Raw genomic sequence first — 25587 nt, 5'->3', positions numbered from 1 at the left:
GACGCCGGGGCCGATAGCTCCTCCCACCGAAACATCTTCCCAGAGTTTCCAGCCATCACGGCTGCTCCCACGTTCCCCGTGATTTATGAGGTTAAAATCCCAACTGCCGCCGCCACGAGGAACCCAGACAGTTAACTGGAATGTATCCTGGGGGCTGTCCTGGGACAAAGTATGACGTCAGGGGAAAGCTAAGGTGATCTGAACAAGTATGCCGTTTACTTAATGATAATGTTGGTTCAGTGATTGTAACAAAAGTGCCAGACGAATGGAAGACGTTGATAATGGGGGGGATTGTGTGGGATATACCGGTATGGGAACCAGCTGTACTGTCTGCAGTTTTTCTGTAACTATGAAACTGTCCTAAAGTACAAATGTGTTTAAAAAGCAGCAACAGAGGGCTACACTATAAAGTCATGAATATTTCAGAACGTATAGGGGAGTGATATATATACAGGGTGTCCCCCCAAAAATGTATCCACACTTCAACAGCTGATAGCTCAATTTTGAAAATGAAATGTAGTATTTTAATACACACTGCCTTTTATAATTATTCAAAATGTGTGGATACATTTTTGGGGATACTGTATATGTATAAAGGGTGTGTGTGTGTGATAATAGATCATTAGAATGGCATTTAAATGTGAAATACAGAGGTTCAATCAGTTCTAGGGAAGGAGACTAGGAGAACAGAGACCATGGAAAACGGTTGGGAGGATGGATTTTATTAAAGAAAAAAGAAGAGGAAGAGATTTCTTAAAATTAAAGAACTTCATATGAAAAGGACTCAGATCTTGGAGTAAAGAAGGCATTCTTTTTTTAAAAATATATATTTTATTGATTTTTTTACAGAGAGGAAGGGAGAGGGATAGAGAGTTAGAAACATCGATGAGAGAGAAACATCGATCAGCTGCCTCCTGCACACCCCCTACTGGGGATGTGCCCGCAACCAAGGTACATGCCCTCGACCGGAATCGAACCTGGGACCTTTCAGTCCTCAGGCCGACGCTCTATCCACTGAGCCACACCGGTTAGGGCAAGCAGGCATTCTTAAATACGATGAAAAAAAAGAAAAGGTTAATAAATTTCACTTCAACAAAGTACAAAGCACTATAAACTTGAAATGAAACTATAAAAATTGGAGCATCCCGCCATGGTCTGGGAGAATATGTTTGCCGGCGTATAATCGAGAGAGGCCCTGTGTCCAGGATGCATATAAAGTTGCTGCCAATCGATAAGGAAGGACAAAGCACAAGATAGAAAAGCTGGGGGAGGAAATCCAAATGGCTCACAAACATTGGAAAAGCCATTCAAGCCCACTTTCATCAGAGGGATGGAAAATAAAGGCAATACAATTCCCTCCACTCCCGTCCCACGTTAGATTAGCAGATTACAGGAACTTAAGAGAGGGTGAGGACACACATTTTCTCAGACACAGTTGATTGGGTCTATTAAATTGGTAGAGAGTTCTTGGGGGGATCTGGCAGAATCTGATAAAACTGTAAAATATGCACATCCTTCCACCCAGTTCTCAGTATCCATCTTAGAGAAATACATAATCTTCCTTTATCTATAAATGTATGTTAACATATGTACACATTATACTAATAGGCCACGAGAGTACTAATAGAGGAATACCCAGACAGGACACAGAGAGGAATGCTCAAGAACTTACATTGCAGCATTGAAGATCCAAAAGCTTTAAGAGAAAACATTCATCATCATCATCATCATCATCATCATCATAGATCATTAAAATGGCATCTAACATTTCATGAGCAGCCCTAACGGCCCTGATCTCTGTAAGTTAATGGAGCAATGCCTTAAACATTCTAAGAGAAAGTGATTTAAAAATATTCATTTTTTTTTATTGACCTCAGAGAGGAAGGGAGAGGGAGAAAGAGACAGAAACATCAATGATGAGAGAGAATCATTTGCTCAGCTGCCTCTTGCACGCCCCCTACTAGGGATTGAGCCCACAACCCAGGCATGTGCCCTTGACCAGAATCGAACCCGGGACCTTTCAGTCTGTAGGGCCGACGCTCTATCCACTGAGCCAAACCTGCTAGGGCGAGAAAGTGATTTTTGAAACTAGAATTCTACACCCAGCCAATCAAATCAAAGGAAAGAGTGAAGACATTTTCAGACATTTAAGCTTCTTTTCTGAGAAAGTTACTTGAAGATGTAGTCCAGCAAAATGAAGAAGAAAACAGAGGAAAACCAGGGGTCTAGAAAATGGTGCATTTGGCCAAGATAGTAGTGGAGGGAAATACCAATGACAATGGTATAGCAGCCCCCGAGAAGAGCCTTATCTATGTTTAAGCGAGAGAATGGAAGTCCCTGGAAGAAGGGACGATGCCTCTGGGAAAACAGAATTGAATCCCTGCCATGGGCAGATGAAAAAAGGCTGAATGATTTTGAAGATGTGGTGAAGGCACGTTGTTCTTTTGTCAACGAGAAGAAAAATAATCAGCACCTCTAAGAAAAATGAAAGGCTGAACAAGAAAATCGTGGTCCAAAAATGAAACAAATTAAAATGAAGTGTATTGGGGGGTCATTGACCGGCTATATAAGAAAAGTGAATTCATTTGTCTTTAATGCCAATAACACTTTTCTTTGAGTGAGCCAGGGTTTATTTTGGATCCATGGTAAACAAAACAAAACAAAACAAAACAAGTCATCTTAGCATCCTTTTTGGCTCTACAAGAAATAATATTTAGCCCTGGCCGGTTTGGCTCAGGGGATAGAGCGTCGGTCTGCGGACTGAAAGGTCCCAGGTTCGATTCCGGTCAAGGGCATGTACCTTGGTTACGGGCACATCCCCAGTGGGAGGTGTGCAGGAGGCAGCTGATCGGTGTTTCTCTCTCATTGATGTTTCTAACTCTATTCCTCTCCCTTCCTCTCTGTAAAAAATCAATAAAATATATTTTTTAAAAAAGAAATAATATTTATATACTCACTAGAGGCCTGATGCACGGAAATCGTGCAAGGGGCTCGGCCCTCACAGCCCCGGCTTCGCCCGGAAGGCCCTCCGGGCGGTCATTCTGCTGTGCTGTTCGGCCGTCCAGTCTAATTAGCATATTACACTTTTATTATTATAAATGGCAACATAAATGCTATATTTATTAGTTTTTAAGCATTTAAAATCAACTTAGAAACAAAGGACCAGGCAGAATGTTAAGGTTACCAACTTTGACAAAGCAAAAGGGAGGGTGTCGCTGGTGGAGGTTGGGGGACAAGGGTGAGGGAGAAGGTGGGGGGGCCGTGGCGGTTTCATCGTCTTGTTGGACGTGTTGGTTCCTCGTTTCCTGAATGGATGCCCTCTAAAGCTCGAGGCACCGGAAATAGCGGTTTTAGTCTGTTGTTTGCATTTGCAACAGTGAGGAAAAGAACTAACGCGAGCAATGTGTTTATTAAAAACTTGAGAGGAGGATGACAGAGACGTGACCTAAGCCTTCTGTTTGTGGTTTGGGAGGTAAACCATCAGAAGCGGTGGGAGAAAGGATGGCGTGGGAGGCTGGCTTTTCTGTATAAACCCTTCTTGGCTGTTTGATTGTGTGCAATAGATATGTCTTTGAACACACACACACACACACACACACACACACACACACACACACACAGCCTCTGGAAAACCCATCCGCTCCCACCAGGCAGGCCAAATGCTCCGAGGACAGTTTACCAGCTGGCAGCTGCCTCGCAGAGGGAAGCAGAAAGTGTTTGCAGGAGGTGTGGGGGCTGCGCGGTGGCTGGAGTGTCACGTTCCCTAAAGAACCTGCAGGGAGGGGGTCAACCGTGCCCGCAGCTTCTCACCTGAGCGGCTGGAGGGCAAAAGCTCGTTTCCTCCCCCGACAGCTGCCTCACGGAGCGGTGTTGATAAAGTGCTTAAGTTTGTGCGAAGAGGATCCTTCCCAGCAGGAGAGCGCTAATCCCCCTGATTTTCAGATGACTCCACACTCGTCGTTATGTATTTTGTTTACTCTGCCCGCCTTTCCAATTACCTCTCCGAACGTGCCGATCTGTCCTCCAGGCTTCATCAGCCGAGCCCTGGAGATTAGAGAGCAGGGGAACAGCCCTCATTGTCCATCCCACCGCCCGCCCGCCCGCCGCTGATGCTCTCTCCTGGACGGCTTGCAGCTCTGGCTCAGTGGTCGGCAAACCGCGGCTCGCGAGCCACATGCGGCTCTTTGGCCCCTTGAGTGTGGCTCTTCCACAAAATACCACGGCCTGGGCGAGTCTATGTTGAAGAAGTGGCGTTAGAAGAAGTTTAAGTTTAAAAAATGTGGCTCTCCAAAGAAATTTCAATTGTTGTACTGTTGATATTTGGCTCTGCGGACTCATGAGTTTGCCGACCCCTGCAGTCTGGCTCCACAAAGATGAATGAACTCGGTACCTGCAGCCGAGAAAACAGGATTCAATCCAGGCCTTTAAGAATTTGCCATCTGAACGCAGCGCCTTAGACCGCTCGGCCATCCTGACACTAAGAATTTGCCATCTGGCCCGGCCCGCGTGACTCAGTGGCTGAGCATCGACCTGTGAACCAGGAGGTCACGGTTTGATTCCTGGTCAGGGCACATGCCCGGGTTGTGGGCTCCATCCCCAGTGTGGGGCATGCAGGAGGCAGCCGATCCATGATTCTCTCTCATCCTTGATGTTTCTCTCTCTTTCTCCCTCTCCCTTCCTCTCTGACATCAATGACAATATATATGTTTGTTTGTTTTTTAAGAAATTTCCATCTAGAACAGGGTGGTCCTGGAGAAAGGCCAAAAAAGTCATGTGAGGTCAGGAGCATTGGGCTCAGCTCAGGCCCTGACACCTGCCCGCTGTGTCTCCAGGGGCAGAGAGGCGATGGAGGACATGCTGTCAGGTCAAAACAGGAGAGCCCAGCTGGCGTGGCTCAGTGGCTGAGTGTCGACCTATGAACCAGGAGGTCATGGTTCAAATCCCAGGAGGTCACAGTTCAAATCCTGGTCAGGGCACATGCCCAGATTTCTGGCTCGATCCCCACTAGGGGGCGTGCAGGAGGCAGCCCAATGATGTTTTGCTCTCACATCGATGTTTCTCTCTCTCTCTCTCTCTCTCTCTCTCTCTCTCTCTCTCTCTCTCTCTCTCTTCCCCACCCTCTCTCTCTCCCGCTCTCCCTTCCTCTCTCTCTTTTTTTCTTTTTAAATATATTTTATTGATTTTTACAGAGAGGAAGGGAGAGGGATAGAGAGCTAGAAACGTCGATGAGAGAGAAACATCGACCAGCTGCCTCCCGCACACCTCCTACAGGGGATGTGCCCGCAACCAAGGCACATGCCCTTTACCGGAATCGAACCTGGGACCTTCCAGTCCGCAGGCCGATGCTCTATCCACTGAGCCAAACCGGTTTCAGCCCTTCCTCTCTCTCTTAAAATCAATACAAAAACCTTAAGGGAAAACAAGAATTGGAGTGAAGGAAGTGAAGTTCCTCTGAGGCTCAGCAGATGAGGACATTTCAAAGGTGAAGAAGCTGGAAGGGCTTTTAGGCCGAGGGAAGAGAATGAGCCAGCACATGAGCATCCAGCGGCTGTTCCGTGAGAGGCCAGACAGCTAAGGAGGGGCTGATGAAGCAGGAAGTGGGGTGGGAAGGCCAGGCTGGGCCCGAGAAGAGCCTCAGCCAGAGCCCTGGGAAATGACAAATGACAGGTTAGGGGCCACTGGGGGGCCGAGAGGTAACATGCAGAAGCAGCACCCTGGTCACCTGCTAAATCAGGGTTCTTTTTTGTTTTCTTTCAAATATGTTTTTATTGATTTCAGAGAGGAAGGGAGAGGGAGAGAGAGAAACATCTGTGATGAGAGAGAATCATGGACCGGCTGCCTTCTGCACGCCCCCACTGGGGATTGAGCCCGCCACTCGGGCATGTGCCCTTGATGGGAATCAAACCCGGGACCCTACAGTCCGCAGGCCGATGCTCTATCCACTGAGCCAAGCCAGCCAGGGCCATGTCACAGTTCATGTATTGGAGCTCTTGGGAAAGACATACCTGGGTTTTATGCAGGAGAGGGAGGTGGAGAAGCCACAGAAATGTGCAGGGAAATGTTGTCCCCTGAAGAGGGTTGGATGGTAAACGTAACTTGCATGCAATGGGATTCTATTCGGAGCATTTAGAGAGAGACCCCTTCTGTTCCCTAGCTCTGACTCCCCGATGTTCAGGGAAAGCTCAGGGAAGACCTCAGGGGAAATGTCCTTTCCGATGGTATTTCCTGATCACCTTCTTTATCCTCACAGCCCGTCAGGAAGCCGAGGCGCCTTCTGGACCCGCCTGGAGTGTGGACCCGTAACCCTCGTGCTGTGGCGGGTCGCCTGTCCTCACAGGCCTGCTATTGCCCTCCCCTCCCCTCCCCTCCTTCCCAGACTAACGTGGGAGAAGCTCTCACAGCCGATGCCTCCCGGTGCCCCAGCCAAGCCCCCTCAGCAGGCCTGGGCTGGCGTCCGGGAATCCCAAGCTCCTCAGGGTGATCCCGGGCAGAGAGCAAACTCCAGGACCAGCCCAGGACGGGCTGTGGAGAAGCTGCCTGGGGCTGAGGGGAGGGAAGGGGAGGAATGGAATGGGGGGCCACCCCAAAGCTCAGGGGCAGCTGCACTGTGGCCCCGGGAGGGCCAGGCTGCGTGGTGGCAGGAACCAGGGACTGCGGGCCAGAGGGCAGGGCTGGCTGGGAGGCTGGGTGATCGCCAGGCCCTCTCGGGGTTGGAGGAGACCTGGTTTTATTTTTAATAAAATATATTTTTATTGATTCCAGAGAGGAAGGGAGAGGGAGAGAGAGAGAGATAGAAACATCAATGTTGAGAGAGAATCATGGATCAGCTGCCTCCTGCACGCCCTGCACTGAGGATCCAGCCCGCAACCCGGGCGTGTGCCCTGACCGGGAATTGGCCCGTGACCTGGGGGAGACCTGTTTTAAGCATCTTCAGTCCTAATGGAAATGCAAGGGAGCCTCCTGCAATTTCACTTAGGGCATCCGCAACGTAGTATCTCCGGGGGAGCCCTAGCCGGTGTGGCTCAGTGGATAGAGCGACAGCCTTCAGACTGAAGGGTCCCGGGTTCGATTCCCATCAAGGGCACATGCCCGGGTTCCGGGCTTGATCCCCAGTGTGGGGCGTGCAGGAGGCAGCCGGCCCATAATTCTCTCTCATCATGGATGTTTCTATCTCCCTCTCCCTTCCTCTCTGAAGTCAATAAAAATATATTAAAAGATCTCTCTGGGGGAGAAGTCTTCACCACATTAAAAATCCCTAACAACGTGGGTTTGTAAACACCGTAGGAAGCCTTGTGGGGAGAGGTCTGCTTTGGGCAGCTTTAGAAGTAGTCTCCCCTCCCCCCTCCGAGGTCGGAAGAGGCTGTTTTATGGTTTTTCTGCTTTTCAAGCCCGTCCTGACCCCACGACTGACCGACTGACCGACTGTCCAGACTCTCCGCCCAGATCCACACTCAGAGGGGAGGCCGGGTCCCTCCTCTGCATGACAAAGGGCAGCTGCCTCCTCCCGAGGACGGGGCCCCTCGGGAAAAGCGCCCCAATCCACACTCCTGGCCTTCCTTTGGCCACTAGCTAATTGCCCAATTATTTTATTTCCCCCGAGCAAAACGTGAGGCCGCCTGGAATCCACATTCGGGGCGGGAGCCTGTGTCCGGGAAGCCACAGGGGTCTGGAGATTTGTCGTGTCTGTCTGCTTCTCGCGCCTCCCCTGCCCAGCCCTGCCCAGCCCTGCCCCACCCCGGCCTGGCTGGTCCCCAGCTCACCCGGCGCTGCTGGCTGCCTCCCCCCAGCTTTGGGGGTCGGGGAGACTGTGCGCTGGAAATAGCTCGGGGTGTGGGAGGAATTTAGGGGAGACTCGGCTTTCTGCAGACACCCCATCCAGTGTGTGAGCTTGGGGACACCCTGACGTCTCAGCCTCCGTCTTCTTAGCTCTAAGCGCGGGGGGGGGGGGGGGGGGGGGCGGGGGGGGCGGGGAGGCAGGACCATGGCCTGATGGTCCATTTCAGCTCTGATTCTACAAAGAATGGGCTCATCTGTACAGTAATCCTCGCCTACAGTGGTGGTGAGCTTCTCCAGCTCATCGGTAGAGACACGTTAAATTCCTACGGCGTATTCCCGGTCTCAAAACACCCCCAAACTTCTAAATAAAGACCCCAAACACTTCCTTTTTATAATATATATATATATATATATATATATATATTGGTTTCAGAGAGGAAGGGAGAGGGAGAGAGAGATAGAAACATCAATGATGAGAGAGAACCATGGATCGGCTGCCTCCTGCATGCCCCACACTGGGGATTGAGCCCGCAACCAAGGTACATGCCCTTGACCAGAATCGAACCTGGGGCCCTTCAGTCCGCAGGCCGACGCTCTATCCACTGAGCCAAACCGGCCAGGGCAGGAAGTGACAATTCTCTCAGCAACGTTACAATGAGATGGCAGCCAAGCAAACCACGTTATTGGAAGACCTGCTGTAGGACCGTTTCCCTCTGGTTCCCCAAAGTCACAGGGAGAAGGGGAGGGTATGACACTCTGCTGGGCAAGCCCTCCGGGGTGCTGAGTGCTCCCAGCCCCCCCCCCCCATTCAGGGAGGTCCCCAAGACTGGGAAGGGCTCTCAGTTTCCCAGCGCTGGGCCACGTGCCCAGGCTCGCAGCGGCCCCTCGGAGCCCCTGAGCCCGACGGGGACCAGAAGGCAGTCAGGACTGGTCCTCAGGCAGGCGCTGGGAGTTGGCCGGGCAGTTCCAGTCCCCACTGAGGACACAGCTCTGGAGGGGGCTCCGTGCTGGGAGGCCAGTACAGGAGCATCTGAAAAAATGGGGGTGGGGGGGCCCTAACCGGTTTGGCTCAGTGGATAGAGTGTGGGCCTGCGGACTGAAAGGTCCCAGGTTCGATTCCGGTCAAGGGCATGTACCTTGGTGGCGGGCACATCCCCAGTAGGAGGTGTGCAGGAGGCAGCTGATCGATGCTTCTCTCTCATCGATGTTTCCAACTCTCTATCCCTCTCCCTTCCTCTCTGTAAAAAATCAATGAAATATATATTTTTTAAAATGGGGGGAGGTTGAGGGGAGCCAGAGAATCCCGTGGAGGAGGGACCTTCCCCTCGACCTTGTGCTCTGGAGAAGGAGGTGTCTATGTAGCTGGTCAGTTACCCCCACTGCAGAGGGGCTCCTGGCCACTGGGGACTCCCATGGGTCCTCAGCCCCAGGCATGTCCTCGGTGGGAGGGAGCCTCGTGGAGGCACGTGCTGGTCAGGGAGCCGCAGCCCCAGGGCTGGACCCCCTCAGCCTGGCGACAGCAGGTCCCTGCAGATCCTCCAAGGCCCCCAGCCCCAGGGAGCTCGCAGGGGTCTAGCTGCTGGGGCTGTCGAGGGGCAGCCTGGGTGTTAGATCCTCGGCACCACCCTGGCCAGTGATAAGCCACGGGGCTTCCTCTCCCGCAGCGCCAAGGGTGGCGGGCTTCGCATATTGATGGAACACCAGCCCGGGGACAGCTCCCCGGCCCCGGGTCGCCTGTCAATGGGACGCTTCTGCACCTTTTGGCCTGACTCGAGGCCCAAATGTTTGCATCCAGTAAGTCCTTTCCCCGCTAATCCTCACTTGCAAAGAAAAGCAACCGCCGCCTTTTGAAGACGGCCACGCTTGTCACAGAGAGAGCGCAGGAGGGCCCGTGCGGGCGCAACCCGAGTTCCGGAACGGTCAGACGCTGAGATAGGAGCCCCGTGATGGGCTCTGAGTTCCTCCCTGTGAGCTACACAGATTCCCTGGAAACAGAGCGGGGAGAGGAGAGGGCAGGGGGGCAGGGGAGGTCGCCACTGATTCTGTCTCCCCCTGAGGTTCCCCTCTGGGGCTCAGTTGTCAGCATTTCTCAGTTTCCTCTTGCCTCGTCCCTGGTATTTGTCAGGATCTGTTTCCTTTGCTCCAAACAACCCTAGCTCTGGCGCGTCCCAGCTGTGTGACCCTGGGCGAGACAGGTAAGGGTTCATGCCTCAGTTTCTTCATCTAGGAAATGGGTACAATAACGGCAAGCGGTGAGGATACAGCGTTCAAGTATGTAAGATGCTCAGAACCGTGCACAGCCCGTAAGCACTGTTAGCCACTGTGACTATTACCGGTGTTAATATTATTCCTCCCCGTCCGCAGTTTCTTTTTGTTTGTTTGTTTGTTTTTCAAATATATTTTATTGATTTTTTACAGAGAGGAAGAGAGAGGGATAGAGAGCTAGAAACATCGATGAGAGAGAAACATCAATCAGCTGCCTCCTGCACACCTCCTACTGGGGATGTGCCCGCAACCAAGGTACATGCCCTTGACCGGAATCGAACCTGGGACCCTTCAGTCCGCAGGCCGACGCTCTATCCACTGAGCCACACCGGTTAGGGCCCCGTCCGCAGTTTCTAAGTCCCCCGCCTCCCCCCCCACACACCTCACTACTGAAACCCCTCAATGTACATGCACATTGGCACATGGTGGCAGGTGGTGCCTGATGCCCCTGGGCTCATACAGGGGACACCCTGCCCTTGTGCACCAGAAGGTTCCCTCTGCCTGTGCCTGGGATGTGTGGGGAGCACAGGGGCAGGGGGGTGGCACCAGCCACCGGCCATGACACAGGTCACCTAAAGGGAAGGGGAGGGGTGCTCCCCGCCTCCCGGGCCCCATGGTCCTCACCCACATCCTGTCCTCCTTCACCCTCATCCGCCTCCCACGCGACGGAACACGGGTCTGGGGAAGGACTTCCTCCTGCACATCCTCACATCCCCTGGGCCAGGGGGGACCTCGGGGGACAGGGGACCTGCCCAGTCCTCCACGTGCCGAGTGGGTTGTGGCAGGTTTGCCGGGTGCTCTTCTGATGTTGCATCCGGAGGAAGATCAAGTTCAGGGGGCGGGGGTCCTGACACCCGCCTCCCAGGCGGTTGTGAATCCATGCTCAGAGCCTAGTACGGTGCCTGGCACACAGCGGGCTGCCCGGGTTATAGATCAGCCACGCCCAGAGAATGCAATGGCCTGGCAGGTGATGAGGACAGCGAACCCTTATAAGGGTTTACTGTGCCCCAGGCACCGGGCTAGGCCTCTTACACGTGCTCATCCATTTCCTCTTCCCACTGGCCCTTTGCAGTAGACCCCGTGACCATCGCCCCTCCTTCAGACGAGCACACCGGAGCGCTGAGTAGTTAAGGAACTTGCCAGCAGGTCCAACAGCCAGCAAGCAGCATATCTGAACCCAGCCAGGCTAAGATGTGTGTTTGAGCCCGGCCGGCGTGGCTCAGTGGTTGAGCGTCGACCCATGAACCAGGAGGTCACGGTTCGATTCCCGGCCAGGACACATGCCTGGGTTGCGGGCACGATCCCCAGTGGGGGGCGTGCAGGAGGCAGCCGATCCAGGATTCTCTCTCATCATGGATGTTTCTATCTCTCCCTCCCTCTTCCTTCCTTCCTGATATCAATTTAAAAATATATAAAAACAAACATTGGTTAAAAAAACTGTGCGTGTGAGGAGGCACAGGGGGCTCCCGCCCACCCCGTGTGCCCAGTCCCTGCGACTCTGGACAGGACTCCGGGCAGCTCTGGCCTCTGCTTTCTAGGTTCTGCCCGTGACCGCTGCCTGGGCGTGACATGGGCTCGAGCTGAGTGCGGGCGGTGGGCCCTCGGCCGGGCTCCCTGCATAGTGCTCTGCCCAGAAGATGCCGTGCCTGCGGGCCTTGCCGAAATCTCAGTCCCTGGCACTTCCCGGGAGCCGAGCTGCCAGATCCCTGTCCCGACAGCATTGAGCCTCTGAGCCTCCTTCTGTCACAGGGAGGACAAGGTCCCCTTGGGGGGCAGGGGGGAGGGTTTGGAGAGGCGAGCAGGCGTTTGTGGGGACTGGAGGTGGAGGGAGAAGTCAGAGCTGCTGTGAGGTGCCCTGCAGGGGCCTGGCCGGAGTGGGCAGGGATCAGGTGTGTCCCTGCGTCCCTCCCAGTGGGCACAGCTGCCCCAGGCTGGTCTCCAGGGAAGAGTCGTAAGCGGCTGGGCTGGCTGGTGGGCCTCACCTTTTCACAGCGTGGACTGGCTTTTCCATGGACGAGGACTGGGCCAGGGCCAGCAGAATTCAGCAGGCACGAGAGTTATCACTGAGCCGCCAGACAGCAGCGGCCAGAGGCCCAAGCCGGGGCACAGACGGCCTTTGTGCCCTTCCTAGACAGCCCCTCCTCAGGCCCAGGGCCCTGTCTGGCTGAGGAGCTCCCAGGAGGGCGAGGGGTGTGACCTCCCTCCCTCCCTCCCTCCCTCTCACCACCCAGCCCAGCCCAGGGCTGGCTATAAAGCTGGCCCAGCCCGGCCCTCAGCACGCCCAGCTGGGACCCTCCCGGAGCCTCCTCAGGGGACACAGCCGCTCTGCGCCTCCTCCCAAGTGGCACCATGCGGGCCCTGTGGCTGTGCTGGGCGCTGTGGGCGCTGCCCCTGGCCCGCCCCGGGGCGGCCGTGACCGAGGAGCAGATCCTGGGCAGCCTGCTGCAGCAGCTGCAACTGCGCGAGGTGCCCGCGCCGGACCGGAGGGACGCGGAGCGGCCGGTGCCCCCTGCCCACGTGCGGGCCCAGTACGTGGCCCTGCTGCAGCGCGGCCACGGCGTCCCCTCCCGCGGGAAGCGGTTCAGCCAGAACTTGCGAGGTGAGGCCCGCCCTGCACCCTGGCCCGTGTGCGTGTGCGTGTGCGTGTGCATGTGCATGTGCGTGTGCTAAGACTGGAAGTGCCCATCTGGGAAGGCTGTCTGGGGCCCCTCTCTGGGCCTGAGGCTCACCCCACTGGTGCCCCCAGACAGACCCAAGTACCCCAAGGTGAGAATTCTGCCCCTCAACATCTCAGCTGGCCCGTTAGCTAGCTCAGGGCCCCGAGCTGCCCCCTCCTGTTGATGGAGATGGGTACAAAGGAGGCCCAGGGTCCCAGGGCAGTGAGGGGGACCACGGACTGTAAGGAGGGCAGGTCTCTGCGCCGAGGTCCCCACCCAGCGTGCCAGGCTGGACCCTGCCAAAGCTAAGGCATCAGAGGAGAGGAGGGTGGAAGGATGGAGCTGAGCCAATGAGGGTAGGGGTAGGGGTGAGGGTGGGGGTGGGAGAACCCAGGCTCAGCTCAGAGGCCTGGGTGAGGTTGGGGTTCCTTGGGGTCTGTTTTCACACGGCCACTAAAGGCCTGACCTTGAGCAAGTGGCTGGAAAATCACCCCTGACCCTGTTTGCGTCTCTGCACCCATGTCCGAGGCTGCCCTCCCTTCCAGGGCTGGGGACATGCGAGTGGGTCGCTGTGGGGGGGAACGTGGGGGGGAACGAGGGGGGACCTGGCAGATGCTGTAAAGTGCAGTCACTTCGCTGTCAGGGACGCAGGGGCCTGAACCCTGCCTGCTCAGCCCCTGCCTCTGGGCCTGGGCTCACCCTCCATGCCCAGTGCCCCAAGGTGAGGATCCTGACCCTCCACCGCCCAGCTGACCCCAAAGCTCAGGGCCAGGGCTGCCCTTCCGGCTGTGGAGGTTGTTATAGGACCCCAGGCCCCAGGGGGATCTGTAGGTAACCGGGGAGACGGAATAGGGCTGTTCTTCCCCCCGCCCCGCCCCCGGCTGCCCCCTCCGTGGCCCTGCCCCCTCAGAGCTGCCCCTCGCCTGGAGAGGCCCCGTTGACCCCGCTGCTGTCCCCAGAGGTGGCCGGCAGGTTCCTGGTGTCCGAGGCCTCCACGCACCTGCTGGTGTTCAGCATGGAGCGGCGGCTGCCCCCCAACAGCGAGCTGGTGCAGGCTGTGCTGCGCCTCTTCCGGGAGCCGGTCCCCAAGGCCGCGCTCCGCAGGCACGAGCGGCTGTCCCCTCGCAGCGACCTGGCCCGGGTCACCGTCGAGTGGCTGCACGTGCGGGCCGACGGCTCCAACCGCACCGCCCTCATCGACTCCAGGTGGGGGGTGCCCGGGGGTGCTGGGGGGGGAGGGCAGGAGGGGGCGAGGGGGTCTGTCTCGGGGAGAGGGATGGGAGGCGGGGGGAGAGGCTCCCCGGTCCCCGCCCCTCAGTGCCCGGGTCCCCCCTGGCGTCGCAGGCTGGTGTCCGTCCACGAGAGCGGCTGGAAGGCCTTCGACGTGACCGAGGCCGTGACCTTCTGGCAGCAGCTGAGCCGGCCCCGGGAGCCCCTGCTGCTGCAGGTGTCGGTGCAGCGGGAGCACCTGGGCCCGCTGGCCTCCAGCGCCCACAGGCTGGTGCGCTTTGCCCCCCGGGGGCCTCCGGACGGCGCGCAGGGCGAGCCCCAGCTGGAGCTGCACACCCTGGACCTCGGGCACTTCGGGTAGGTCCTGGGGGAGGAGTGGGGCCGCAGGGCGGGTGAGCAGACAGCCCAGGAGGCAAGCGATCCCCACTGCACGTCCGTCTCCAATGGTAGAACTTTGTATGCAACCATTTTACTGACAAATACCTTCGGATATTTTCAATGGGTTTTTATGTTGCCATTGACACACACATTATTCCAATCGTCTAATTTCATTCTACCCTTTTCCAAAAAATAATTCTTTTTTGTTAGATATGTTTTTATTGACTTTTAGAGAGAGAGGAAAGGAGAGGGAGAGAGAGATAGAAACATCTATGATGAGAGAGAAACATCATCCATTGGCCGCCTCCTGCACGCCCCCTACTGGGGATCAAGCCCACAACCCGGGTCTGTGCCCTGACCCGGAATCGAACCAGTGACCTTCTGGTTCCTGGGTAGACACTCAACCACTAAGCCACACCCAGCCAGGCACCCATGATTAAGTCTTTGGAAACTATGAGCATGAGCTGTTGCTAAGTTGAACAGCTTTCCCCTGACATCCTGGCTTCTTCAGGGAACAAGGCCCAGGCCTGTGGGATCACACAGCCTGCGTTCCACGGAGCTCTGCCTGCGACTGACTGGCTGCAGGGCCTCTGGCATGTCGCCTCACACGTTTGGGTCCCCGCGTCCTCGGGGTCATAGGGGTAATGCTGGACCCTCATTGAGGTGTATGTCAGGATAAATGCAGGTGCTAGCTGAGATGACACGTGAAGTCCCTAGGTCAGTGCCTGGAGGACTAGGAGACCTTTAATAAACAGTAGCTCATTTATGTTTTGGATGTTTATTCATTCACCATTTATCACACACATCCAGCTTTTAGAACATCATGAGAGATGGATCACACGTCTCCCTCCCAGATGCCCCACTGGGCCCTGCCCCGGGTCCCCTGACCTCAGCCCTCCAAACTGACCTCTGACCCCGCCTCTCCTTGTCCCCACAGAGCTCAGGGCAACTGTGACCCCGAGGCACCCGTGACCGAGGGCACCCGCTGCTGCCGCCGGGAGACGTACATTGACCTGCAGGGGATGAAGTGGGCGGAGAACTGGGTGCTGGAGCCGCCGGGCTTCCTGGCCTATGAGTGTGTGGGCACCTGCCAGCAGCCCCCGGAGACCCTGACCTCCAAGTGGCCGTTCCTGGGGCCGCGGCAGTGCATCGCCTCGGAGACGACCTCGCTGCCCGTGATCGTGAGCGTCCCGGAGGGCGGCAGGCCCCGCGTCCAGGTGGTCAGCCTGCCCAACATGCGGGTGCAGAAGTGCAGCTGCGCCTCGGACGGGGCGCCCGTGCCGAGGAGGCTGGAGCCGTAGGCGCTGGGCACGGCCACTGAGGCCTCTGACTCAACACGTGCACCGAAGCAGGTGTTGATGTAGGTTTTAGTTTCCTACTTAGCAAGTCACCCCTGCCCCAAATAGAGCCCCTATTTTACCTTTCCGCGTGTTCTTCCAGTCCTCGTCCTCCTGTCCGTCCCCTAAGCACTTACATGAATAACTACTGCCACTTGTCGTTGCTGAGCAGGAGATCCTGGCTCCTGGCTAGCCGGTGTGGCTGAGCCTGGGCAGACGGTTCTCTGGCAAATTCCCAACCGACTTTGGGACAACACACCCTAAGATAAGAACTGGGGAAAGAACTCGTTTACTCTATTACATGATGAATTCAAACCAAACCCTAAAATCCCTGTTTCCCCTAGACAGGGAGGATGTTTTAAAAAGGAACCCCATCTCCCCAATGTGGAATCCTTGTGGACTTTTGTAAACATGCCTGGGTTCCCCTGCCAGGGCGCTTGGAGGGCGGAGGAGGGACTTCGGGCCAGGGGCGGTGCACAGGGGAGCAGGACACCTGGTTTCTGGAAAGAACAGGGCCCCAAGCTGTGACGTCATCGCCCTGGGGACCCCGCAGCCCTTACCTCCCCCCTCCTCTGCCCCCCTAATCCGCCTGCCCGCGCATACTTATTACCTACCCCCTGTTTTAGAGAACTTATCACGAGTTAGCCCCACAAGTATTTACGTTGTGTTATTATTATTATTTAGGAAAAAAAAACAATTGAATGTAGATAATATGCAGGAATAAAAGTGGTTTCACTCTGAGTCCATGCATTTAGGCATCTCTGTATTTAATCACTCCTTTGCAGAGGAGGCGGGCGCACAGCCGCGATCCGACACCTCGGATTGGCCCGCTCCGAGCTCCCGGCCGAGGATTGGCTGCCGGGGCGGGGCGGGGCGGGGCGCGGGGCGTGGCCACGTGGCCCGGCGCGCGGCTGTGAGTGCGCGCGGAGGGTGTCGGGATCCGGGCGGAAGCTGCTGGGTCCGGCTTCCGAGGCGCCGCTCGCCGGGCTTTTCCGGCCGCCGCCTCCCCTTACGGTCTCTCCCGCCCGCGTGGGGCGGTTCCTGCGGCCGCCGGGGGCACCGGGCCCGGGACCATGAGCGTGGGCTTCATCGGCGCGGGCCAGCTGGCCTGTGCCCTGGCGCGGGGCTTCACGGCCGCGGGTGAGCGCGCGGAGGCGGGGACGGTGCGCGAGCGGCCGGCGTGGGGACCGAGCGGGGAGCCCGGCGCTGCGGGAGCCTCGTGGGCTTTTGGTTCTGCTTCCCCAGGGGGGGGGCACGGGGCGGGCTGGGCCATGGCCCCCCGCTGAAACGCCCCGTCTGCTGCAGGCATCCTGTCGGCTCACAAGATCATAGCCAGCTCCCCGGACATGGACCTGCCCACGGTGTCCGCGCTCAGGGTAGGTGGGGCCGAGGGTGCGGGGAGGCCCAGGAGGGTGGCCTGGTTCCCTCGAGCCCCCGAGCTGACCATCAGCCGGCTGACTACCCCCCACCCCCATCTGTTAGCATCAGGATCCTCCCTCTCCCCCCAGGCGAACAGACGGGGGTTCAAATGCTGGCACCGGGGCGCTTAGATTAATTGAGATATTTATGCATGGAAAGCACCTGGCACGTAGTAGGTGCCCTGCAAATATTCGTGTGTCTTCATGGGCTGTCTGCCTGTCCTCAAGGCACTCTGAGCCTCATAACGGAGAGCGCAGTAGCCCCTCTTGTGGAGTTACATCCAGTGAGGCAGGAAGGAGCCAGGCCGGGTCGATGTTCCTCTCTCCAAAAAGAGTATTCCAAGTCTTCAGCCCAAACCTGGTGCGTGGGAGGGGACGTCCAATGAGGCAGGTGACAGGCAGGGCCTGTGCCGGGGATGATGGCTGATGTTCCCAGCACGGGAGTCCTGCAGGGAGGGGTGTCCTCCCACCCGCCCTGGACCACGCGGAGACCAGGTGGGTTGGGGCCTGACCCAGCTCTGATTCCCACCGTTGGGCGCTAGCATTTCCCTTTGTCGCTTCCCAGCCCTGGAGATTTCTTTTCTTTTTTTTTTTTTTAATATGTTTTTATTGATTTTTTACAGAGAGGAAGGGAGAGGGATAGAGAGTTAGAAACATCGATGAGAGAGAAACATCCATCAGCTGCCTCCTGCAAATCCCTATTGGGTATTTGCCCGCAACCAAGGTACATGCCCTTGACTGGAGTCGAACCTGGGACCCTTCAGTCCGCAGGCCGACGCTCTATCCACCGAGCCAAACCGGTCAGGGCCCAGTCCTGGAGATTTAGCTGACACAGGGATGCCTGTGCTGGCCGACACTGGTGAGGATGTGGGACAGCCCTTTCCTGGTTGCCATGGAGACGCTGGTCCATGCTCGGCACCTGTGCTCACTTGCCCAGGAGCAACATGTGCCAGTGGGGTTAGGGGCAGACCCTGAGGGGACAAGGCAGGGCATGCCAGGCGGCGGCGGCTGGCAGAGGAGTGGCTGGCGGCAGGGGTTCGGCGGCTCCCCGGGAGGGTCCGTGCCCGGTGGGGCTGCCCGCACTGTGAGCCGGGCTGTTTCCTCCCGCAGAAGTTGGGGGTGAACCTGACCCGGAGCAACAAGGAGACGGTGAGGCACAGCGACGTCCTGTTCCTGGCCGTGAAGCCGCACATCATCCCCTTCATCCTGGACGAGATCGGGGCCGACGTCCAGGCCCGGCACATCGTGGTCTCCTGTGCCGCCGGCGTCACCATCAGCTCGGTGGAGAAGGTGCCTGGCTCCGCTCCTGTGCCCGGTGGGAGGAGGGGGGGGGCTGCTCGTGGGAGCTGGGCCCTGGCAACACTCTCGCCCTCTTCCTCGCTCCAGAAGCTGACGGCCTTCCAGCCGGCCCCCAAGGTGATCCGCTGCATGACTAACACGCCCGTGGTGGTGCGGGAGGGTGCCACGGTGTACGCCACGGGCACCCACGCCCTGGTGGAGGATGGGCAGCTGCTGGAGCAGCTCATGAGCAGCGTGGGCTTCTGCACGGAGGTGGAGGAGGACCTGATCGACGCCGTCACGGGGCTCAGCGGCAGCGGGCCTGCCTACGTGAGCCCTCACTCACTTACATAGGCTGACGCGGCCTTCTGGGGACTCGGAGCAGGCTGGGCTGGCAGGCAGCGGGGGCGGGGGGGGCCCCCACCTCTGGGGAGCTGGTGGAGGACACTGGTCCTTGGCTCTAGCTCCAGTCGTGGGGGAAAGCAGACCCTCAGGGGTGCCCTTGAGTGCCTGCTGCCCCAAGACTCACCGAGTGTCTCCACAGGCGTTCATGGCCCTGGACGCGCTCGCTGACGGCGGGGTGAAGATGGGCCTCCCGCGGCGCCTGGCCATCCGGCTGGGGGCCCAGGCCTTGCTGGTCAGTACCTTCCCTCTGCGTGTTCTGAGCCCCGGTGCGGCCTGGGGGGCTTGTGGGTCAGTGAGTTGGGGCGGGCAGGGCTGGGTTGGGAGCTGGGGTGAGGCCTGGGGAAGGTGTGTGCTCATTTTCCGCCTGTGCTCCAGGGGGCTGCCAAGATGCTGTTGGACTCGGACCAGCACCCAGGCCAGCTCAAGGACAATGTCTGCTCCCCCGGGGGGGCCACCATCCATGCCCTGCACTTCCTGGAGAGTGGGGGCTTCCGCTCCCTGCTCATCAATGCCGTCGAGGCCTCCTGCATCCGCACACGGTGGGTCTCTCTCCTCCGCCCAGGCCCCATTAGCGGTGTGGGGATCTGTGCTTTAATAGCCACCACTTAGCGGCTAAAGGTTCGCAGGCCTTACGTCATTTAGTTCTCCCCACCGTTCCATTGTTGGGATTATCTTTGATTGGTGTGTTGGACCTGTAATTTGGGGTGGTATCCAGTCAGCAAGGTGGGGTGTTATGTGGGTGGGGAGACCTTGAGACGTTCTGGCTCCAGGGTTTAATGCCTTCCTATCCTTCCCCCTCGGGCTCCATCTGCAGAGAGCTGCAGTCCATGGCCGACCAGGAAAAGGTCTCCCCAGCCGCCCTCAAGAAGACCCTCCTGGACAGAGTGAAGCTGGAATCCCCGACAGTGTCCACGCTGACCCCTTACAGCTCCACGAAGGTCCTCACGAGAAGCCCGGCCCCGGGCGGCAAGAAGGACTAAGGTAGCCCGCCCCTCTGACAGCCCTCGCCGCGGGGCCGGGCCGGGCAGGCTCAGTCGTCCTCAGATCCTCGTGTAAAACCTCCTCAGTCTGTTCAGACCAAGCAGCCCCCGTTGGAAGATGCTTGGCAGGGGCGGTAGATGCTAGGAGCCAGGTGAGCCCCGCACATTCCCGCTGTCAGGGCCCCGCTCAGGTGGGAAGGCCTGGGAGGACCTCCCAGTGCGGTCCCCAGAGCGGCGTCCGTGCGCTGCCACGTCAAGGAGGTGAGGGGTAGCCCATGACAGGGCACTCCTCTTCGCATGAGCGTGAGCAGCGTGGAACTGTCCCCAGCAGGCACGCACAACGTGAGACTGTGCTGGATGGAGGAAGTCTGATTCGGTCCCGCTTAAGTTTAGCCGCTTTAATAAAGTTTTATTTTTTATTACCCCCGCCTTTCTGCTTTTTAAAAATATATATATTTTATTGATTTTTTACAGAGAGGAAGGGAGAGGGATAGAGAGTTAGAAACATCGATGAGAGAGAAACATCGATCAGCTGCCTCCTGCACACTCCCTACTGGGGAGGGGCCCACAACCAAGGTACATGCCCTTGACCGGAATCGAACCTGGGACCCTTCAGTCCCCAGGCCGACGCTCTATCCACTGAGCCAAACCGGTCAGGGCGCGCCTTCCTGCTTTTGCCCTGCTTAGTTGTAAGTCATCGTGCAAAGTAATGTGCTCACGAGGAAATAACCAAGAGTGAGGTCCAGGATGCCAAGGGCCAATGAAGGGCTGGGCTGGGGGCAGAGCTGGGGGAAGGGGTGAGGAGAAGGGGAGGCACCCCAACGAGGTGAGCGAGAGCAGGGAGGCAGGGTCTCAGCAGAAGCAGACACATCCGTTTAGGGCAAAGGGAGTCTTGACCGGGAGTGGCGGGCAGCGCTGTTGGAAAAGGAAGTCCACGAATGCTCATTCTTACTCCTTCCTCTTAATGCAAAAGGCAGGGAGGATGATGGTTTGATTTGCTTCAATCAAAGCAAACAATTAAAATGTCTGCTTCTCTGAGCAGGTTTCCCAGTCTCTCAAAACGAGGCCAGTCCCGACCCCACTCTGAGGTCTGGGTCTCCTTCCCCAGGGACCCCTGCAGCCTTGTCCCCTGCCTAGACCCTCCCCAGCTCCTCATTCAGCCTTCCTCTCACTGGCTGTATTCCTAACCTACCAGGCCGCCGTGCTTCCATCAGTGAAATGGGGAAACAAAAAGTACATTATAATTGTTCAATTAAAGATGAAATGAGAGTGTGTATCTTGCACGCAAAATATGGTGGCCCGGCGCTTGGAAAGAAAACACGTTCTATGTTTTCAGTTGCGGACGGGAAGCTGCTTGACGGAACGTTGGCTGGGCTCCCACCCGAGACAGGAGGAAGCCCTGCAGTGTGGGGGCTGCAGAGGGGAAGGGGGGAGTGGCAGGGCCACACTGGCACCTGCTGAGGGGCCGTCAGGCTGTGGACAGCAGGGGAGTGCCTTCAGGCTCTCCAGCATCCCAGGGAGCGTTGCTTAGCAACGGTTACCTAGGGACACGGATGCAGCCTGGTGTGTTTGTGCTCCTGCAAGGCCAATGGGGAGCAGTAGAGACATTTTTTTAACCTTTTAACTATGGAGATGATACCTATGTATGGCAACCGGCAATCTAAAGTAAAATTAAAAAAAAAAAAGAAATCAAGTGAGAAGCCAACCGCAATCCCACTGCCCCGAAGTAACTACTGTTCACAGCGGGGACGGAGCTTTGGGGTCCCGAGAGGAGGGACTTAAGAAATGGGGACTGAGGCCTGTTCTAGGGGGAGGAGCAGGGGATGGTTAGCCCCTCTCTCTCCTCGCAGCCTTTTCCTCTGCCTTCCCGTCTTTTCCTCATCTCTGTGTCCACATCTGTCCTCGGCCCCTGGGCAACTCAGAGCAAGGCGGGAATGTTACTGACTAGGGCAGTGATGGGCAACCTTTTGAGCTTGGTGTGTCAAACTTCGCCAAAAAACTGAGCGTAACTCGGGTAGTGTGTCACTTTGAGGAAAAAACATTATTTCGCAATATTTATAGTTTAAATAACATAAATGTATAATTGTTATATATCATTGTATTTAATAAACCTCAGCGGCCGCGTGTCATCAGAAATGGCTACGCGTGTCAGTGCTGACACGCGTGTCATAGGTTCGCCATCACTGGACTAGGGTGCACTGAGGCCTCACGGGGCACTTGGCACGGAGGGAGGGAGCGTTCAGTGCGTTTATTAAAAACGCTGCGCTGACCTCGAACAGCAGTCCTTCTAAAATGCCTGCAGGGGCATTCAGCTGCTTTCCTGAGGCACCACTAGGGGAGCTGGGCCAGGACCCCAGCCTCCGGATTCCAAGGCCTCCTCCCGGTTTCCCTCCCAGGCGTCCCTGAGCCGAGCTCTGAAGGCAGCAGGTGGCTCCTTGTGCAGCAGGTGGCTCCTTGTGCAGCAGGCCCCCAGGAAAGCTGGTCCTGGAAGCCCAGCTCTGTCCCGCCCCACTGGCCAGCTGCTCGCCTGCACCACTAGAGGGCGCCAGGCGCTAACCAGTGAGGGCCCCAGGCCGACCAGCGGGGCTACAGCTTCCAGGGTGCGGGGTCCTGGGGAGAAACCCTACCCAGCTCGGTGCCCCGCAGCCAGCTTGGTGCCCTGCGTGCCAGCTGTGGCAGGTGATTCGTGTGTTTACAAAGCAAAGCAGCTCAGCGTTGGTTAGCGATGGGATCTTTTTTTTGGAACAGCACACAGCGCTTCCTTCCCCTCTGCCCCTCGCTGTCCTCTCCCAGGGCCCTCCCCGGGCGTCCAGGGCTGAGGAAGAGGAGTCTCAGGGTCTCGCAGGTCACCTGATGAGTAACGCCAGTCTTGCTCAAGAGGCCTTGAGAGGCAGATCTGTCACTGGTCACTTGACCTTGGGCTACCTACTCACCCTCCAGGAACTTACCTGCAACAGGAGGACAATGGCCGTCCCCTCCCACCTGGAAGGGCTGAGCCGGGATCAGGTGAGCGTAGGGGTGGGGCTGCTGTCTGGCGGGCGGGGAGGATGGAGTGAGTGAGGAGGGCGTATGGGGACTGAGGCTGCCGTGGATTTTATGGGCATCGCTAAGGAGCTGGAGGCTCAGAGGAGGTGGCTAGGAGGACCGGCCCGGAGCCAGGGCCTGGTGGAGCTAGAGCTCTGGTCTGGGTGGGCACGTGAGCCCTCTCCCCCGGCATCTCTGGCTCCAGACCTGGTTCTCAAAAGATTTATTTTTTATTGATTTTAGAGAGAGAGGAAGGGAGCGGGACAGAGGGATAGAAACATCAATGAGAGAGAGACATTGATGGGCTGCTCCTGCACGCCCCCTACTGGGGATGGAGCTCGAAACCTAGGGATGTGCCCTGATCAGGAATCGAACCTGGGACCTCTTGGTTCATGGGTCGACGCTCAACCACTGAGCCATACCGGCCGGGCTCAAAATCTTTTAAATGAAGGGAAGTGGAGAGGAAATGCATGGACTGTATTGAGTTCTCTTTCCAATCTTACTACCCTCAGCTCTCCAAAACACTCTCTCTGTCTGGACCCCTAACCATACGCTTCCCACTGTTTCTGCTCACCCCATTGCCTCCGCTGGAAATGCTGCCTCATCTTTCCGGCCTCTCTAAGTGCGGCAGGGGGCGAATGCTTGTTAAATTGAATGGAGCTGATCGTGGCCCGAAGCCAACATTCCTGGGTGTCCAGGGAGACAGGTGGAAAGCCGAGAAGAATCCCTGCATGATTGCCAATCGATATGTATTTATTTAGATCTTATTACGGGCCCATAAAACGCGGTTCGCTCATGTGTCAGGACCCTCCCTGGGAAATGGAGGCCCAGGTCAAGAGAAGCCCCAGGGGTCGCGGGGGGGGGGGGGCGGGGAGGCAGGGAGGGTAGGGGGAGAAGCTGGCCTTCCTGCAACCAGATACTTGCTCAGGTACTTGCTCAGCCGCGTGAGGATTGCACGGGATGAGGTGTGAGAAGCACCTGACTCAGTTCTACTCACGTGCATTCGTTCGTGCATTGACTCAGCCCGCAAACATGGAGCCACACTGTGTGTTAGACACAAGCCTCTCCTGACCTGAGACGGGGGGGGGGGGGGGGGGGGGCGGGGAGACTGCTATGACAGACGTTGCTGCAGAGTCCACCCTGTGAGCTGATCAGGGCTCGGATGGAGGCAGTACTTGGGGGAGCAGAGAGGAGGGGTTCAGGGGGACTCAGGGAGACAGCTCTCGAAATTACGGTGAGTTTTCCAGATAGAAAGAGATGGTAACGGGCCAGGGTGGGCTCAGGAGGGACCCCCGGCAATGAGGGATGAGGGGGGGCTGATGCCCAAGGGAGTGCGTGCTGTCGGGCAGGGCAGCTGGCTGGGGGGGGGAGCAGGGGGTGCAGGGAGGCCCAGGTGAGGCGGGACCATGCGGACGCGGGACTGGGCCCGTTGGCTGGAAGGCAGGTGCAGCCACGGAGGGTGTTAAGCTGGGCGGGATCAGGCCTGGTTCTGCCTGAGAAAGAAGATTCCGGAAGCCGTGCGGAACAGTCTTGCAGCCAGCTGGGTGTCAGAGGAGAGAGGCCAGTTGAGGAGGGTAATCCACGAGGCTTAAGGACCCCCCTTTCCCCGACACATCCCTTTATATCGTAACTGACTGTAAAACCCAATGTGTGTACATGGATAAGCTGCAGCCGGTAAGCCAAGCTGCTCACTCCCCAAGCTCCTCGCGCCCCAGGCTCCCTCCGGTGCTCTGCAGACCACAGTGGCTATCGGTGAGTCAGTGCTTCAGGGGATTGTTGAGCTAATGAAGCAAACAGACGCCTGATACGGGGCGGTGGGGGGGCAGGTGAGGGGAAGCAGGTGTGCAGGCCGGGCCAAGGTCCCAGCGTGGCGACGCCATGAACAGACTTGGGTGTACCAGGAGGGCCCCACGGTGAACGCTCTTCAGCCCGCCCGGCTCCGAAGGGGCCCATTCTGTTAGTTTCCTCCGCCCATGCTGTCCACCTCTGGAATCTACTAGAGCTTCTCCCGCCAGGGCCCCAGGGCCCCTGGCCTGTGGGATGGGAAAAGGCCGGGTCCTGTTACTGGGTCCGAGGTGGGGCCTCCAACCTGCCCCCCACCCCGCCCTCCAGCAGCTTTCAGGGGCCCTGGGCCGGGAGAGGAGAAGCAGCTCCCTCCCTCCCTGGACAGGCTCGCCCACGTTTAATTACCGATTCAAGGCGGCAGGGCCTCGCGGCTGAGCCAGAGAGACTCAGCTTCTTAATTTGCTTTTTGTTCTCTCAAAGGAAGGCCTCGGGGGCCCACCGCACAGAACATGGGGCGCCGGGGCCTGGAGCTGGAAATGGGGGGACCGATCCGGTCACCCAGACATTCCACTCCGGCCTGGCGCTGCCGTCAATGCGTAGGGCTACCTCCGCAGCCTTGGTTTTCCCCTCTGTGAAATGGGCTGGACCCACGCTTCCTCCCTGAGCCTTCCTGGCACTAAATCGGTAACTCCTCATGCACACGCGTGTGGCTCTGCGGGGTCCCTGCCCTCCGCTCCATTTCGGGGCTCTCCTCCTTTATTGGGATGACAAACCTCTTCTTACCTCCTTGCCCAGGACCCTAGCACCAGCCTGTGGCTCTGAGGGGGGGGGGTGTCTCCTGCTTCTCTGACAGTTCTTTTCTGTCCCATGGGGTCCCCCCTCCCCCCGCATCAAACCTCAGCTACTAACTACTAACCATTTCCAGTTTGCCCTTGGCCCTGGCTCAGCCCCTGTCGCTCCTCACCTGGGCCTGCCATCTCCCCTCTCCTGCTGCTGCCTCCTGCTGACAAGGCCCCCCCCCCCCCCGACCTTCAGCGGGTTCCTGGGGTGGCCC

At 57.5% G+C, this 25587-nt stretch overlaps 2 protein-coding genes across 2 annotated transcripts; both read left to right on the top strand.

Annotated features, from left to right (window-relative positions):
- The first annotated feature begins 12333 nt into the window (after nt 1-12333).
- LOC307094683 (left-right determination factor 1-like) lies at nt 12334-16275 on the top strand. The gene is made up of 4 exons (XM_079763739.1): nt 12334-12640; nt 13658-13904; nt 14043-14285; nt 15244-16275. Exons 1-4 carry the CDS (start codon nt 12391-12393, stop codon nt 15605-15607), a joined length of 1104 nt encoding a protein of 367 aa, XP_079619865.1. The 5' UTR covers nt 12334-12390; the 3' UTR covers nt 15608-16275.
- A 307-nt stretch (nt 16276-16582) lies between these two features.
- Nucleotides 16583-20146, top strand: PYCR2 (pyrroline-5-carboxylate reductase 2). The gene is made up of 7 exons (XM_079763650.1): nt 16583-16783; nt 16949-17019; nt 18172-18351; nt 18448-18669; nt 18884-18976; nt 19120-19283; nt 19559-20146. Exons 1-7 carry the CDS (start codon nt 16717-16719, stop codon nt 19722-19724), a joined length of 963 nt encoding a protein of 320 aa, XP_079619776.1. The 5' UTR covers nt 16583-16716; the 3' UTR covers nt 19725-20146.
- The last annotated feature ends 5441 nt before the right edge of the window (nt 20147-25587 follow it).

The sequence above is a fragment of the Cnephaeus nilssonii genome (genome assembly GCF_951640355.1).
Source record: "Cnephaeus nilssonii genome assembly, chromosome: 23".
Lineage (NCBI taxonomy): Eukaryota > Metazoa > Chordata > Mammalia > Chiroptera > Vespertilionidae > Cnephaeus > Cnephaeus nilssonii.
The sequence above is the reverse complement of the archived record's forward strand: the minus strand, read 5'-3'. Positions and strand labels throughout refer to the sequence as shown.